The 18,191-nt window shown below is 43.5% G+C and overlaps 2 protein-coding genes across 2 annotated transcripts; both read right to left on the reverse strand.

The window, feature by feature from the left end:
• Window positions 1–1,366: 1,366 nt before the first annotated feature.
• LOC146495807 (uncharacterized) lies at window positions 1,367–4,498 on the reverse strand. The gene is made up of 2 exons (XM_085143763.1): window positions 1,817–4,498; window positions 1,367–1,722 (listed from the first exon to the last, which is right to left on the reverse strand). Exons 1-2 carry the CDS (start codon window positions 4,496–4,498, stop codon window positions 1,486–1,488), a joined length of 2,919 nt encoding a protein of 972 aa, XP_084999889.1. The 3' UTR covers window positions 1,367–1,485.
• A 5,064-nt stretch (window positions 4,499–9,562) lies between these two features.
• On the reverse strand, window positions 9,563–12,581 carry LOC146495808 (uncharacterized). The gene has a single exon (XM_085143764.1). It carries the CDS (start codon window positions 12,490–12,492, stop codon window positions 9,853–9,855), a length of 2,640 nt encoding a protein of 879 aa, XP_084999890.1. The 5' UTR covers window positions 12,493–12,581; the 3' UTR covers window positions 9,563–9,852.
• Between the last annotated feature and the right edge of the window lie 5,610 nt (window positions 12,582–18,191).

Below are 18,191 nucleotides of genomic sequence, written 5' to 3' on the forward strand. Positions count from 1 at the left end.
TGTTGATTTTGCCTGTTCTCCCCAGTACCCCGGCCTGGAGTGCCACCACACAAAACTCCAACTTGGACACCACTTCTGGTATCCCGGAACGCCATGTCCAAATATGCACAAATAAACATCATAACCTCTCCAGCTTTCATTATAGCCTTTACAGTCTATCACATTGCACAGATCAAAACTGAAAGTCTGGGTAGTTGCATACGTATAGTGTAGCTCAATGTACCCGCCATACTCAGTAAGGCATTTGTCTCTCATCTCGTGGTTTGCTCCTTCTGTTGCACGAACCTCCTTGGATGTTGGCATGGTGCTTGGCTGCTGCTCTCTCCAGAGGCTCCACCAGAGGGCAACCATCAGCCCACTGAAGAGCATCAGAGCTACCCCAGTGATGAGGTGCTTCCTGGCTTGTCGCATTGTTGCAGGTAGAGGGTAGACTGCCCACTACCTGAATGAGGTGCGGGGATTATTCTGCCCCGTTTGTCTTTTCTAGTTGCTCCTCCGTTCTGGGTGGTTCTCCTCCAAACAGCTTACAGTGGCTGGCGTGGATCCAAGTAACTCGTTCTCCAACCTTTACCGCTGTTTGTGTGGTCAGTAGGACTTGGAATGGGCCCAGCCACCGCTTCGCCTTCCAGTGTCTCCTCCTGAAGTCCTTCACTAACACCCAGTTCCCTGGTTTGAACGGGTGCAGGGGTCCTTCTGCTGGCCTGGGCAGGGCTGCTTTCACTGCTCGGTGTACCTGCGAGAGAGTCCTGGAGAGATTTTGACAGTACACAATCATTTCGCTGTTGCACAACTCTGTGGATATGCCAGTCCATTTGGGGGGTTCTGCCCCCACTCTGGCAGGTCGTCCATACAACACCTCATAAGGGCTGAGGTGTGCTGGAGGTCTGGCTCGCGTGCGCACATACATCAGCACGAGGGGAAGTGCTTTTGGCCATGTGAGGCCAGTTTCTTCACAGCACTTTGCCAGCTTGGATTTTAAGGAGCTGTTCATTCTCTCCACAGCACCTCCAGATTGTGGGTGATATGCACAGTGTGTTTGCAATTTGAAACCTAGTTGCTTGCTGATTTCCTTCAATGCCTGGTTCACAAAGTGAGTACCATTATCACTTGTGATTTTTTCCGGGATGCCCCACCTGGGAATGATATCTGACAGGAGGGCTTTTGCCACTGCACTGCTGTCTGCACTTTTAGTGGGGAATGCTTCTACCCACTTAGAGAACATGTCCACTACTACCAGACAATACTTCTTTCCCTCGGCTGGTGTCAATTCAATGAAGTCCATCATTAGATGGTCAAAAGGCATGTCTGGTGGGGGGTGTGCTGCAGTGTTTACCTGTACTGGGCGTCCCACATTGTTGGTCGCACAAATGAGACACCTTTTACAATACCTCTCAGCTGCTGTGGAAAACCCTTTGGTGAACCATAGCGATGTTACTGCTTGTAGCATCCCCCCTTTGGACGCATGGTCTAACCCATGTGTCCATTTTAGAAACCAGGGGAAGAAGTGTTTAGGTAGACATGGGCGGCCGTCCGGAGATCGCCAGACAGATTCGACCAGTGTGCAGCCATGTTTGCGCCAGAGAGTTTTCTCTGGCTGGGAGGCAAATGACTGTACAGCAGGAAGATCAGCGAGGTTGGGTGTGGACAGTGGTGCCAAGACCAGTTGGAAGGGTAGGCCTCCTTCGGCTGCTGCTTTGGCTGCTGCATCGGCGGCGGCATTTCCTTGGGAGACAGAATCAGTTTTACCTGTGTGTGCTGCACACTTCACTACAGCAATGCGAGCAGGCAGAAGGATGGCATCTAGCAGCGCTGCTACCTGGTTAGCATTGAGGATGGGCTTGCCATCAGATTTCAGGAACTTTCTGTGCCTCCACAAGGCGCCAAAATCGTGCACCACACCGAACGCGTAGCGAGAGTCGGTGTAGATGGTGGCCGACTGACTCTCCGCAAGTTTACAGGCTTCTGTGAGCGCCACCAGTTCTGCAGTCTGTGCTGAGAAGTGTCTGGGCAACGAGCCTGAAACGAGAGTGGCATGATCAGAACACACAGCAAAACCTACCCGGTTAGTTCCACGTGAATCACGTGAGGAGGAGCCATCTACATATAGCACTATGTCAGAGTTGTCGATGGGAACATCTAACAAGTCAATTCGAGGTGTACAAGTTTCACCCAATACAGCAGTGCAGCTGTGTGGTTCACCATCCTCTCGCGTGGGGAGAAGAGTGGCTGGGTTAAGTGTTGTGCATCGTTTCACTGTGATGTTGGGCATGTCAAGCAGTATGGAAGAGTACCTGAGCCAACGAGCTGCAGAAAGGTGTGAAGTTTTCTGCTCCAGCAAAATGAGAGAAACTGCATGGGGTACCTGCACTGTCAGAGGAGAGTACCCTACAATGTCACGTGAGGCGAGCACGGCCTTCTCACACGCAGCTACTGCTCGTAGGCATCCAGGCAGTCCTGCAGCCACTGGGTCAAGCTTGGAAGAGTAATAACCCACCGGGCGAAGTGAATCACCATGCTGCTGTAAAAGAACAGAGGACATGAAACCATTCTTTTCATCCACCATTTGTGTATATGGTTTGGATGGGTTTGGAAGCGCTAAAGCGGGCGCTGTTTGCAGCAGCTGTTTTAAGGAAGTGAAGGCAGCTTCAGCCTCTGGTGTCCAAGAAATGTGATCATTGGCTGACAGACTTGCACCATGAATGAGTGCAGTGAGTGGGGCTTCCACAGAGGAGTAGTGTGGAATGAAATTGCGGCAGTATGATGTGGTTCCTAGGAATGACATCATCTGTTTTTTGGTGAGAGGTTTTGGAATGGTCATTACAGCTTCCACCCTCTTGGAGGAAATCTGGTGGGAGTTGTAAGAAATCACATGCCCTAAGAATGTGACTTGCTCTTTACAAAACTGCAGTTTTGACTTACTAGCTTTGTGGCCCTTGTGATGCAAATGTGTCAGTAAAGTGAGAGAATCTGCCAGACACTGCTCTTGTGTGGGCGCACACAGTAGCAGATCATCGACATATTGCAGTAACACTGTGCCTTCGGAGAGGATCAAGTCTGACAGGGAGTCTCTTAAGGCGGCATTGTAAATCGTGGGGGACTCACAGTAGCCTTGACACAACCGAGTGAATGTGTAAGCCTTTCCCTGGAACTCAAAAGCAAACCAGAACTGGCTATCTGGGTGAACTGGAACAGAGAAGAATGCATTAGTCAGGTCAGCAACAGTAAACCACATAGCGTCAGATGGGATTTGGGCCAAAATGGTGTGGGGGTTCGGAACCACAGGGGCTCTGGGGATTACAGCCTTGTTCACAGCTTGTAAGTCCTGCACAAACCGCCACTCAACAGGTTCATTAGGTCCTCTGATTTTCTTCACAGGGAATAATGGAGTGCGAACCGGAGAGGTGGGGCATGGGATAATTACTCCGGCCTTTAACAGGGATTCAAACACAGGAGTAATCCCCTCTATGGCTTCCCGTTTCAGAGGATATTGTCTTTGGCATGGTCTAAACGAGGACTTTGGAGTGATTACCACTGGCTCACAATCTGTAATCAGGCCTACATCATACTTAGATGAGGCCCACAGGCCGTCAGGCACCTCTGTCAGCAGGGGGTGTGAGGAGTTTAGAGGAGGTGTCGTTTGAAACAGACAGTGTGCGACAGCTATGTTCACTAGCTCAACTGAGCGGACACACTGGACTGTGCGTGTCATGGTCTTTTTGTAGGCTTTCATTTCTCGAGAAAACAGTACTGTGGGATTCTCTGTAGTCTCCCAATCGCAAGCGCGGTAGCACCGGTGCATAAATTCTCCCATGTCTTCCCACTGGCAGCTGTGAGCTTTTGCCAGGGGGACATGTGGGACGGATGCATCCATAGTAAACATGTTTCTTTGCTCATCGGTGAGAGAAATCGCAAGCGCAGCAAATGTGGAGCTCCAAAACATACATTTCACAGTTAGCAAATCATTCTCGGTTCTGTACCATTCTACCTCATAACTGTCATCAGGCCCATGCAGAGAAAAGTGAGACATGCAACTCAACTCTCCAGGAGCCATAAAACAGACATCTGGAGGCATGCAGTTGCGAGTCGCTTGCATGAATTCTGTAACAAGCGGCCCCTCCTCCAGCTTCCACCCGTAAGCGAAAGCTGGAGTCACGGGGTCATATTTCACCATCATATAATCATAGTCAGATTGCGTGATTGTGATGCCATTATAGCAGGAGATTAAACTTATTTTCAGTTTGCACATCAAATCTCTTGCAAGCAAATTGACCGGGCACAGGTCTGAACACAAAAACTCGTGTGTGAATTTTCTACCCTGTCCGTCTACACAATACAGGGGTACGGTGAAAGTTTCTCTCTGTATAGTTCCTGATGCTGATACAGAATGAGTGAACCTCTCACCCAGCACGGGCTGGGGTGAGAGGTAATCTGAGCGTAGTACAGAGTGGGTGGCCCCGGAATCTACAAGAAATTCTACTTCCTGATTACAAACTAACATTTTATACAAGGGCAGTAGTTTATAAGGCGCAGTATTTAAATGTACATATGTACCAACTGGTGACAAAGAAATCTGCTCTACATGCTCAAAAGTGTGCTGTCTTAAAGTGTGTGTGTCTGTGTGTAAAACACTTTCTACATCAGTGGGTGTGTGTATGTGTGTGTGATTTTCACTTCCCTGCTCTGATGAGGTGGGCAAACCACAGCCTGAAGCGTACTCTGGCGTCCTTTTCCCCCGGCCTCAATCCGCCTGCACCCACTGCTGGCCCTGGTCACTTTGCCGTTGATGCTGGTCACCCCCAGGGTGGCTGTATCTAGGGCAGTTTCGCCTCCAATGTCCATGTTCACCACAGAGAAAACAGGTATCTGGATCTCCTCCAAACTGTCGTCGTTGTCGATCGCGTCCTCGATCACGTCTTCCTCCCCGGGCTCGGTCGCGCCAGCTGCCTTTACCATGGAAGTCACTCCGCGGGTTCGTTGCAGTCTTGTACAGCGTTAAGGCCGCGTTGTGGAGGTCGGCGCTCTGTTTTTCCTCTTTCTTGCGTTTTCTTTCGTCAAGGTGGTTCTGAGCATGGCGTGCATGGCGTCGCAGTTCCGTTAGCCGAGGTTCATCTTCTCCTCCCACATATGAACTCCTCACCTCGGCTGCCACATCTGGTCTCAGTCCCCGGAAAATATGGCCGCAGAGATGGTGCTCATATGTGGAGGCGGAGGCGCCCGTCATGTCATCTTTGGGTATTCCACCATTAACTTCAAACACAGTTGTCATGCGATGTATGAAATCATCCACAGATTCCTCCTTTCTTTGTTTGCAAGCTTGAATCTTTAACATGTCCACCTTATCCGGGAAAACCTCCTTTAGCTTATCCATCAGGTGGGTTACTGCAGTACAATATTCACGGTTTTCGCCATGCTCATAGGTCAGGTGTCGTATCCTCAGCGTAGGATCAGGCAAGTGAGGTGATATTCTCCTCAGGTCGCATGGTTTCAGCTTGCCTGCCACTGCGCGTCTAATTTCTTGACCTGTGGGACGATGTTCTTGGCAGAAAATTAGGAGCTGCTCACCGAACCTTGCCCCCGACATGAGAGGGTCAGGTAGATGACTTGTGGCGTCAGCAATGTCCGATTGTGTCCAGGGTCTGTGAACTAAAATGGGTCCCTCGGGCCCTGCCACTTCCACCATCGGGAGCTGCAGGTCTTCTCCTCCTGCCTGTCGCCACTTCCGCATTCTCCGCACAGTCTGGAGGTTTTCGACTTCCTCGCTGCTGTCTGCACTCTCCGTATCGTCCCAGTCGTCATCAGTGGGACAATATTCAGGCTGATCCGCGGCAAAAGGCAGGACGTAATATCCATGGCGGCTGTCCTTACTTCTCCACTTTCCTCTCTCTTTCCTCCATCCCTGTGTTTTCTCTTTCATCTCTCCAGCTCGCGACGCGCTCCGTGTGTGACTGTGCGCTTGGAGGGCCTCTCTCGGCCCTCTGTTGGGTCTGAGTGTCATTTTTTCCGCTTCCTCCTGGCGGGCTTGCCGCTCCTCAGTCGCTGAACTGGCGCTGGCATCTTCTGGCGGTGAGTCGTGTGGTGCAGAGCGGGATATGGGGGGAAAGGAGTCCAGGTCCGCATCGGCTTTCAGGCTCTGCAAAACAGCCTGTACTGGGGAAGCACAGACAGTGCGTGAACAGGGAAATGATGTTTTGTTCTCCGTGTTATACGGAGGTGGAAGAGGCGCTGAGGCAGATTCTGCATCAGCCTCCCTTCCACGCACTTCTCTAGGTAATTCTTTCAGAGCTGCTTTATTTTCTCTCCTTTCTGCTTCCCTCATCCACATTTTCAAACATTCCTTCTCATCGCTTACCCTACGCAGATCTACAGTCCTAACTTTCCCTTTCTTCAATAATTTTGCTTCTTCCTCCCGCAACTGTTCCTCTATTTTCTTTAACTGGTTAACACTCAGCGATCCCTTTTCAGGAAACCCGTTTACTTTTTTCCACTTAACAACATATTTCATACACCCAATTCCCCATTTTTTAACCATACAGTCAAATATTGAGTTTTGTCCCTGGCCGCCTGGTGGAACGTCTGCCGATCTACTGGATCTAGATCCCATTTTACTACACGAGGCGTCCCCCGTGAGGCCCTTACCTTCTACGGACCAAGGAGCGAACACCGCCACTCCGTGCACTGTAGTACACGGAAATGGATTTCGACAGTGTACCCGAGTTGCTGTCCCTGTGACGTACTTGGACCGAACACAGGTCTGGGCCGGCTTCTCCCCAACAGCGCGCTCGAGCCAATGTCCTTGTGATGGGCCGTACCCAACACAAGCCTGGGGCCTCACACCACCAGGTTTTTCTCCCGGAGACTCGAACTCCGGGGTCGGCAGGCGTTCTCCCCCTTTTTTGCCAGACAAAAAACTCTCGTGACTTGTATAAATGGTAGATACAGCTCACCGTTCTGCAGGAGTTTCCCCTCGATTCGTCAAGGTGATCTCGGTGGTCGCTGAAACACAGGCTCCGCAACTCTGCCTTTCTCTTTGCTTTAAACAGCTGGCAGGACCGAAGCGTCTTGTTACCTCGGGGTGATCAGCCGTCACAGAGCCGTCCTTCAGCGAGAACACTGGATCACCCTGCTCGCAGCGCCAACTGTTGTGGAAATTTCAATTACCAAGTCCTGCAGACACGATGAGTTGTAACAACACCTTTATTTCAGCTATCTCATGCATAAGGAGGGACGTCAGTCAGGGGGCACTGAAAGTCGTCTCTGACAATGAACAGTTCAGGTCCTTTTTATACAGTCACAGAACAAAAGGCTTTTACAGTTTCAGTTCACACCTTGGCTCTAACCAGACAGACTCTCTACCATCTGTGTGAATCTCCCCCACTCTGGGGTCAAGCCTTCCTGTGTGAGCTTCCCCATCCTGGGAGACATTCACCAGTTTCTCACTGTCTGTTTCCCAACGTGAATAAGGTGTGAACCAGACATACTAAACTAAGTGACATGAAAGCATTTCATCAGGACAATACATTAAAGAGAAATCCCACCACCCATACTAGACTAGGTAACATGAAAGCAAGACAATACATTAAAGGACAATACACTAAAGAGAAATCCCACAACACTGGTGTTGCATGTTGACTGGTTTAAAAAGTCAAGAGTTTTTGTCTGGGATCATTTTCTTCTGTGCTACTGAAAAGTTCACAAATCTCTGTTTTCTTTGTTATAATACTTTAGGATGACATTAATGCTCAAAAGGAGTCCCTCATCAAAGTGCTCTGCATCTGTGTGAAAGACAATTGCAACATCTTGGTGCAGGAGTTCATGGTAAGTGTTTTATGAGTAGATTGTGGCTTTGCAACATTTAAAAATGCATTTACACTGCACTTTGATGATTCAAAGGGTGGTAATGGAGTTGGATGCAACTCAGCTCTCAAGAAAAGCTCACAACTAAGACAAAACTGCTCCTGCAAGGAAAGCTCACTGTTATGCATGCAAGGTGATCAGCTCTAGGTGAGAGGACATTTAAATCTCACACTTGTTCTGCTGCATTTTTGAAGCTCAATTCCAGGAACAGAGAGCAGGGTTCATTTTTATATACTCTGCAACTGCCATGAGGATGAGCTGTTTTTTTTTTTGTTGTTGTTTGCTTTTCCTTTTGCTCTGTACAAGTTCTCTGTTTGTCTGTTTGGCAGCATTTTTAAATTTCTCTTTGTATTTTTTCTTTCTTTTACTAGTGAAGAGATGTAGCGTGAACAGTTATACAGTCTAAATATCCCATATGGGTCATGTGAAATGGTATTTTCAGTTGAAGTAAAGAACGTTGAATATTTCTAAGTGTGCTGTTTTGAACCAGGATGTCACAGTATGATCTGTGCTGTAATTTTTGACAGTCACTGTATCAATGTTATTTTTCAGTCTCTTGAATAAAGTTTTTGACCTGCAAGTGCTAATTTCTTTAGTTATTGGGGTAAAATGGGTAATGTTAATAGGAAGGTGTTTGCCAATTCAGTAACCTAATTTATTGTTAATGGAAACTAACATTACCTCAAATTGTTTAGTTATAATTGTTGTTTAACTGAATCTTGACGTCAGAGGCCTTAAATAGAATGTTTTGTATTGTCCTGTAACATTTTTAAAAGAAACAGTCTAATTTCTTTGCTGTGATTGATTCCAGAGAACACAGAAGAACTGACATTATTTAACTGTTGATTTATATAGATTCAGTGGAGGAGTAATGTCAGTTTAATTCTTTACCTACTGTCAATGCAGTGAAATTAGACATTTTGTTTTTAAAGGTTACTGGTGGATGCCAGCAACCATCTTGGAAGAGAACAATACAATCTGTTATAAGGCCTCCATTTGAAAATTGTGTATTTGATACTAGAATATAATAGCAAAATGTAATTTGAAGATAACATGTAGTATTTAAGTGACCAAGTAGTATTGGGTAAAAGTTATTGAATGGTGTTGGGATAAAGTAAAAAAATTGTGAAGGATTAAAATATTCCAAGAGCTCAAATTACTTCATCAAAGCATGTTTAAGTCACATTTTATCAACACAAATTGCACAGGTTTATAGAACATGAATAAATTGTGTTAATTTAACTCAATTGTTTAAGTTGCTGCCAAAGCAAAACATCTGTGTGCAACAAATATCCACCACTGAATTAAGTAAATCCAACAACATATTTTTTTCAGAGAAGTGTTTTAGAATATATCTCTTAACATTAAACCAATATTTGAAAACAGGAAAGTATCTGATATATGAAGCTAAAATTTACAGCAATCATTATAAACGTTAAACTTTTCTATTGTGAACAGTTGAGCAGAAGGTTTGGTTTTGACACAGAATGATCACTATATCAAATTATACTGTAATACATTAAAATACAAGTACTGATGACCAGAGTACACATATGCTACACTTTTTTAATTTGTGGTTGACATCAAGAAAAGACAACAAAAGTCAACTTGTTTTTAATTTTGATTTCTTTTTTTTAATTTTTAATTTAATTTTAGTGCCAATTAACTAAGAAGTCTCCCGAAGGTGTTTTGAACTGTAAGGTGGAGGGCCTGTAGGACCTCCACCTTACAGTTCAAAACACCATCTTTAGAAAATTCCAGCAATCAAATGATCCCCTATGAGCAAGCACTTGGCGACAGTGGGGAGGAAAAACTGCTCTAAAAAGCAGAAACCTCCAGCAGAACCAGACTCATGTAGGGGCAGCCATCTGCTGCGGCTGGCTGGGTACGATGGAAAACACAAAGGAGACACAGTGAAGATATAATAGTTTTTTAGGAAAACTGTAAAGACTTTTAGGAATTTTGATTTGAAGCAAGGCAGTGGAAAAGTCAAGGTCTTTAGTCATCGCTGCCCTTAAAACAGCATCTGAAGGGTTTCATAATAGCTCTTCCCACTGCTGCAAAGAACCTGGCAATTCTGGACTTTTTTGGAGGACTTGTGAGGACACCCAAATTGATTTTCAAATGCTTCAAAATAGCCTCATCAAATGAACTATCACCTGCAAAAGCAGCATTCATGACCTGTTCTGTGGAGCCAAACTCCTTGACGAGTCCTTTAAACATTTTTTTGGTCAATTGACTCACATTCTTGTCCAGATTTGTTATAGACTCCTCAATGCTGATTTCAGGTTGCACCAAGTTGTTGAGATGTTCAATGATGTCTCCTAAAGCTTTGTTAGGTAATGAAAGCGGCTTTTTTAGGCTCTTTTTGTACTGAGCCACGAGTCTAGCTATAAGACACATGGCAAGGTTCTCGGATGCTGCCTGAGATGACACTGACACTTCTGAGAGCTTTTTCTCCAACTTTTCTGAGGGTTTCTCTTTAGACATTTCAGACAGTTTTTCCTCTAACTTTTCTGAGGTTTGCTCCTCAGACTTTTCCAAGAATTTCTCCTCAGACTTCTCCAAGAATTTCTCCTCAGACTTTTCCAAGAATTTCTCCTCAGACTTTTCCAAGAATTTCTCCTCAGACTTTTCCGAGGGTATGTCCTCTGAGAATCTGTCCTCTGACTTTCCAGACATTTCCTCCTCCATCCTCTCGAGAACTGGTGTTGAACTTGAACAAGAGGATGTTGAGCGTTTCTCTGGTGACTTGACCTGCTTTTCCAGAGACGCTGGTCTAGAAGGACAGGGTTTTTTAGATTCTCTGACACTTTTCTGAGAATAGTCTGATTCTGTGTCTCTTGCCCGTTTCTGTCCCTTTGCAATGACCTTTTGGATCTCTTCAACAGCATCAGACACTTTTTCGCTCTGAACAATTTCATCTATTGTTTCACCATCAACCAAAAGCAGAATCTTTTGCAAAAACTTTCCAACTGCGTCTTCTATGATTACATAGAGAACTTCAGGAGAAAAGAAAACTCTGGATTCAGCTACTTGCTGTGGTGTCTTGGAGATGACGGAGTCTGATAGACTTCTACCCATAACAGTTGTGGGAATTTGGTATATACGACTTATCATTAAATGGTCGTACAGTTTCTCTGTCAATTCTCTCGAGAAATTCTTCACTTTCTCGCTTATTTGAATGTTTTCGAGCCTTTCTTGGATAATGTCATGTTCTTTCTCTTTTGTGAACTCGCTGTATATGTCACTAATTTCAGATTTGATGACATTAAAGCTAGTTGGAGTAGCAGATTTTATCATGTTTCCCAGAGTAGATGAGCTTCTAGAAGGGGCACGGACAGACATGCTAGAATTTGAACGAGGAGTTTCGCATGCTGAACCTGGGAGGCTGACACTCATACTGTCGTGGGAACCCATTCTCTCAGTTTCAGGGGAGTGGGTTACCTTTGACAGACTAATAAAATAGTCTTTGCTCTTCTTCACTGTTGTTTTCAGCTCCCCTTTCATCTTTTCAAAATGTTTTCCTGCAATCTTGGAAAAATGCAGTTTGCGTGATTTTTGCGGTGCAGAACGAGCACGTGAGGTAAAAAACTCTCTCACTTTATCAAAGATGATTCCCCCGTTGAATCCAGATTTGGGTGAGGTACATTTCTCACTGTGACAAGAATAATCAGTGTCAGTGCACTGGAGATTGTCAAGTATAATATTGACAATGTCAGCTGCAATTTTTTCTACTGGGGTCTCAGGTGGAATACTTTCTGCCTGCCTTTCAGCTTCTGCACATTCGCCACTTTCTGAACTTTCTTTCTTTTCTGAAAGTTGCTCTATTTTAGCAGGTGGCTCAATTTCCATATCGCTGTCATCATCCGATAATTCATCATCTGTAAAATCTGAATCTTGACACCATTTGGTCAGAATCTCACTAACCTCCTGGGTGGCTGATTTGACTGAGATGCTGGACTCAATGCTATCTTTGCTGGACTCAGACTCACTTGAATCGCTTTCCTTTCCCATGCACGGGCATTTCAGTTTACTTGCATATCTTTTCAAGCATGAGAGAGCATGAGAAACCATGACACGCAGTTTTCTAATATTACGAATTGCCCCACTGACGTAAACAGCGGGGTCTGATGGTAAATTGAAGCGCTCTCTGACCAGGGCGACTATATATTTGACCTTATTTGAAATCTCCTCCTCAACCATCTTTGTCAGCTTTTTAGCACTGCCGCATATCTGCTTTGGGATATTGAGCAGGTTTGCAATAGTGATTGAGATGGAGTCGCCAAATGATGGATTTGTTTCTATTTCTGCAGATGCATCGCTCTGAATGACGGGAAGAGCACGTCTCAAAATGTTGACTGAGGTGATCTGTATGATTTCAGAAATCATATCAGCCAAAACTGCTTGAATATCAGAATCCCAAGCTCCATTTTCTATTAAAGTCCACTGTACATCATCGAGCTTGTTGAAGGCGTTATCGATAATCGGTGACAGCTCATCTGGTGATACGACCAGTGGGGTTTGAGTATTATAATCCTGTGTTGCAGACATTGTTATTTCACACGGATTCTCTCTGTTAAAATCTTCTTGAAACGCTAAACTTTCTGAATATAAAGAGCGTGGTAAGTTTGACATGTAACTACTGTCGAGGGGGTCTCTGGTAGTGATAACTTTTTGACTTCGCTTGGCTCCTATTTAAGGACTTTCCCGGTTCAAAGTAAAACCACATTAAATGACTTCTTTGACGTAACACATCAAAACCTTCTATGAGGTAAGTCGTTCGAATGCACGAGAATTCGCGCATGCGCAACCGCCCGCGTTAAGCTCGTAACTCGGATGCGCGTGGCAGAAGAAAACTGTTTTTTTTCCTTAAACCTTTATTTAAACATCAGTACAATACAAAAATGGAATTAAACAGTACCACAATAATGGTGTTGTACTTACAAAAGAATTGTATGCATAGATAAAAAAATACAAGAACAGTATTCAGAAACAACAATATAAATATGCTAGGGGGAAAGTAACTGATCAAGCCAAGTGATTGAAAGATCTTAATTTTTTCACAAACACCAATAGTTTTTATAACTTTTGGGTTAGTGGAGTTCTTAATTGAGTTAAGATACTGTACAAGTTCAAAGGAGAATACATAAAAAGAGGGATGTCTTCCTAAATATTTGGACTTGTGAATCAATAAGAAACTGGTCCAGTGAGCTCTCACGTGTTCGGCTGCGGTCATGTCGGCCGCACTTTGAATTTTGTTGCTCTTTTTCTCTCCATAATACGGTTACTCGGAAACACAGCAGAGTTCGTCTTTTTTTTTATCCTGCAAGTTTGTCCCCATTTACTCCGCAGTCCAGTAGATGTTTTGTTAACAAAGAAAAGAAAATATAATCCTTACTTGATTTATTATGATTAAAAAAAATATTAAAAACTCTTTAAGAGGTGGCAACATGGTAATATGCCGAGTGGCAGCGTTTTCCTTTCTCACTTCCACAGAGTTTTTCTTAATAAGTTGAAATGTAACAACTTCCGGTATAAACACTGTCAATTTTACTCGTTTTTTAAGGCATGTCACATAGATCAATCTTGTATTTATTGACAATATCAAGTAAAAAGGAATACAGTTTTAGTGGTTTGTTTTGGCAATTAAAGCATTTTGTGTCACTTTATACAAAAAAACAAAAGTACTGATGACCAGAGTATACATATGCTACACTTTTTTAATTTGTGGTTGACATCAAGAAAAGACAACAAAAGTCAACTTGTTTTTAATTTGTAGTTTGTTTGTTTTTTATTTAATTTTAGTGCCAATTAACTAAGAAGTCTCCCGAAGGTGTTTTGAACTGTAAGGTGGAGGGCCTGTAGGACCTCCACCTTACAGTTCAAAACACCATCTTTAGAAAATTCCAGCAATCAAATGATCCCCTATGAGCAAGCACTTGGCGACAGTGGGGAGGAAAAACTGCTCTAAAAAGCAGAAACCTCCAGCAGAACCAGACTCATGTAGGGGCAGCCATCTGCTGCGGCTGGCTGGGTACGATGGAAAACACAAAGGAGACACAGTGAAGATATAATAGTTTTTTAGGAAAACTGTAAAGACTTTTAGGAATTTTGATTTGAAGCAAGGCAGTGGAAAAGTCAAGGTCTTTAGTCATCGCTGCCCTTAAAACAGCATCTGAAGGGTTTCATAATAGCTCTTCCCACTGCTGCAAAGAACCTGGCAATTCTGGACTTTTTTGGAGGACTTGTGAGGACACCCAAATTGATTTTCAAATGCTTCAAAATAGCCTCATCAAATGAACTATCACCTGCAAAAGCAGCATTCATGACCTGTTCTGTGGAGCCAAACTCCTTGACGAGTCCTTTAAACATTTTTTTGGTCAATTGACTCACATTCTTGTCCAGATTTGTTATAGACTCCTCAATGCTGATTTCAGGTTGCACCAAGTTGTTGAGATGTTCAATGATGTCTCCTAAAGCTTTGTTAGGTAATGAAAGCGGCTTTTTTAGGCTCTTTTTGTACTGAGCCACGAGTCTAGCTATAAGACACATGGCAAGGTTCTCGGATGCTGCCTGAGATGACACTGACACTTCTGAGAGCTTTTTCTCCAACTTTTCTGAGGGTTTCTCTTTAGACATTTCAGACAGTTTTTCCTCTAACTTTTCTGAGGTTTGCTCCTCAGACTTTTCCAAGAATTTCTCCTCAGACTTCTCCAAGAATTTCTCCTCAGACTTTTCCAAGAATTTCTCCTCAGACTTTTCCAAGAATTTCTCCTCAGACTTTTCCGAGGGTATGTCCTCTGAGAATCTGTCCTCTGACTTTCCAGACATTTCCTCCTCCATCCTCTCGAGAACTGGTGTTGAACTTGAACAAGAGGATGTTGAGCGTTTCTCTGGTGACTTGACCTGCTTTTCCAGAGACGCTGGTCTAGAAGGACAGGGTTTTTTAGATTCTCTGACACTTTTCTGAGAATAGTCTGATTCTGTGTCTCTTGCCCGTTTCTGTCCCTTTGCAATGACCTTTTGGATCTCTTCAACAGCATCAGACACTTTTTCGCTCTGAACAATTTCATCTATTGTTTCACCATCAACCAAAAGCAGAATCTTTTGCAAAAACTTTCCAACTGCGTCTTCTATGATTACATAGAGAACTTCAGGAGAAAAGAAAACTCTGGATTCAGCTACTTGCTGTGGTGTCTTGGAGATGACGGAGTCTGATAGACTTCTACCCATAACAGTTGTGGGAATTTGGTATATACGACTTATCATTAAATGGTCGTACAGTTTCTCTGTCAATTCTCTCGAGAAATTCTTCACTTTCTCGCTTATTTGAATGTTTTCGAGCCTTTCTTGGATAATGTCATGTTCTTTCTCTTTTGTGAACTCGCTGTATATGTCACTAATTTCAGATTTGATGACATTAAAGCTAGTTGGAGTAGCAGATTTTATCATGTTTCCCAGAGTAGATGAGCTTCTAGAAGGGGCACGGACAGACATGCTAGAATTTGAACGAGGAGTTTCGCATGCTGAACCTGGGAGGCTGACACTCATACTGTCGTGGGAACCCATTCTCTCAGTTTCAGGGGAGTGGGTTACCTTTGACAGACTAATAAAATAGTCTTTGCTCTTCTTCACTGTTGTTTTCAGCTCCCCTTTCATCTTTTCAAAATGTTTTCCTGCAATCTTGGAAAAATGCAGTTTGTGTGATTTTTGCGGTGCAGAACGAGCACGTGAGGTAAAAAACTCTCTCACTTTATCAAAGATGATTCCCCCGTTGAATCCAGATTTGGGTGAGGTACATTTCTCACTGTGACAAGAATAATCAGTGTCAGTGCACTGGAGATTGTCAAGTATAATATTGACAATGTCAGCTGCAATTTTTTCTACTGGGGTCTCAGGTGGAATACTTTCTGCCTGCCTTTCAGCTTCTGCACATTCGCCACTTTCTGAACTTTCTTTCTTTTCTGAAAGTTGCTCTATTTTAGCAGGTGGCTCAATTTCCATATCGCTGTCATCATCCGATAATTCATCATCTGTAAAATCTGAATCTTGACACCATTTGGTCAGAATCTCACTAACCTCCTGGGTGGCTGATTTGACTGAGATGCTGGACTCAATGCTATCTTTGCTGGACTCAGACTCACTTGAATCGCTTTCCTTTCCCATGCACGGGCATTTCAGTTTACTTGCATATCTTTTCAAGCATGAGAGAGCATGAGAAACCATGACACGCAGTTTTCTAATATTACGAATTGCCCCACTGACGTAAACAGCGGGGTCTGATGGTAAATTGAAGCGCTCTCTGACCAGGGCGACTATATATTTGACCTTATTTGAAATCTCCTCCTCAACCATCTTTGTCAGCTTTTTAGCACTGCCGCATATCTGCTTTGGGATATTGAGCAGGTTTGCAATAGTGATTGAGATGGAGTCGCCAAATGATGGATTTGTTTCTATTTCTGCAGATGCATCGCTCTGAATGACGGGAAGAGCACGTCTCAAAATGTTGACTGAGGTGATCTGTATGATTTCAGAAATCATATCAGCCAAAACTGCTTGAATATCAGAATCCCAAGCTCCATTTTCTATTAAAGTCCACTGTACATCATCGAGCTTGTTGAAGGCGTTATCGATAATCGGTGACAGCTCATCTGGTGATACGACCAGTGGGGTTTGAGTATTATAATCCTGTGTTGCAGACATTGTTATTTCACACGGATTCTCTCTGTTAAAATCTTCTTGAAACGCTAAACTTTCTGAATATAAAGAGCGTGGTAAGTTTGACATGTAACTACTGTCGAGGGGGTCTCTGGTAGTGATAACTTTTTGACTTCGCTTGGCTCCTATTTAAGGACTTTCCCGGTTCAAAGTAAAACCACATTAAATGACTTCTTTGACGTAACACATCAAAACCTTCTATGAGGTAAGTCGTTCGAATGCACGAGAATTCGCGCATGCGCAACCGCCCGCGTTAAGCTCGTAACTCGGATGCGCGTGGCAGAAGAAAACTGTTTTTTTTCCTTAAACCTTTATTTAAACATCAGTACAATACAAAAATGGAATTAAACAGTACCACAATAATGGTGTTGTACTTAGAAAGGAATTGTATGCATAGATAAACAAAAACAAGAACAGTATTCAGAAACAACAATATAAATATGCTAGGGGGAAAGTAACTGATCAAGCCAAAGAATAAAGTGACTGAAAGATCTTAATTTTTTCACAAACACCAATAGTTTTTATAACTTTTGGGTTAGTGGAGTTCTTAATTGAGTTAAGATACTGTACAAGTTCAAAGGAGAACACATAAAAAGAGGGATGTCTTCCTAAACTTTTGGACTTGTGAATCAACGAGAAACTGGTCCAGTGAGCTCTCACGTGTTCGGCTGCGGTCATGTCGGCCGCACTTTGAATTTTGTTGCTCTTTTTCTCTCCATAATACGGTTACTCGGAAACACAGCAGAGTTCGTCTATTTTTTATCCTGCAAGTTTGTCCCCATTTACTCCGCAGTAGATGTTTTGTTAACAAAGAAAAGAAAATATAATCCTTACTTGATTTATTATGATTAAAAAAAATATTAAAAACTCTTTAAGAGGTGGCAACATGGTAATATGCCGAGTGGCAGCGTTTTCCTTTCTCACTTCCACAGAGTTTTTCTTAATAAGTTGGAATGTAACAACTTCCGGTATAAACTGTCAATTTTACTCGTTTTTTTTAAGGCATGTCACATAGATCAATCTTGTATTTATTGACAATATCAAGTAAAAAGGAATACAGTTTTAGTGGTTTGTTGTGGCAATTAAAGCATTTTGTGTCACTTTATACAAAAAACACCCCCAAAAAAACAAAACCCAGCTCTTTGCTCAAATTACTGCAGCTGTATATGTGTAGAGTTTGCCTTTGTGCTTGTCCTTTTCTTCCCATCAAATTTGACAATTTGAACACACACTTGAATTAAGATTGTGTGTGTGCTCAGTTTTCCAGCAGTATGTCCAATTCTTCTAAAGGCAGTCGCACTCACAGTTCTTTCTCTGTCAACAGGTCTACAAACTCCTGCAGGTGATGAGGGAACAGCTGCACTGCGTCCATATACAAACCCTGATCACACACACACATCCACATTCCAATGTAAGGAACAAACACCCACTGATGTATAAAATAAAGACCAGGGCAGTCTCAGAGCTGCGAGTCCCTGAGCCCTCACTCTCGTGCGAGAGCTCAGAGCTGCCCTTGCTAATGTCATCCAGGGGAAGACGGATGTTATTTTACTTTGCTGTGTTTTAATGTGAAGTGTGCTTATTTATTTTTTATATTGCATGTTTTGTATCTTGTG

This window comes from Neolamprologus multifasciatus, chromosome 19 (genome assembly GCF_963576455.1).
Source record: "Neolamprologus multifasciatus chromosome 19, fNeoMul1.2, whole genome shotgun sequence".
Classification (NCBI taxonomy): Eukaryota; Metazoa; Chordata; class Actinopteri; order Cichliformes; family Cichlidae; genus Neolamprologus; species Neolamprologus multifasciatus.

Coding starts and splice junctions, on each gene's coding strand:
- LOC146495807 (XM_085143763.1), bottom strand. CDS start 4,498: ATGTTAGTTTGTAATCAGGAAGTAGAATTTCTTGTAGATTCCGGGGCC. Junction 1,723..1,816: donor CCATCCTCAATGCTAACCAG/GTAGCAGCGCTG, acceptor CTGTCTCCCAAG/GAAATGCCGCCGCCGATGCA.
- LOC146495808 (XM_085143764.1), bottom strand. CDS start 12,492: ATGTCAAACTTACCACGCTCTTTATATTCAGAAAGTTTAGCGTTTCAA.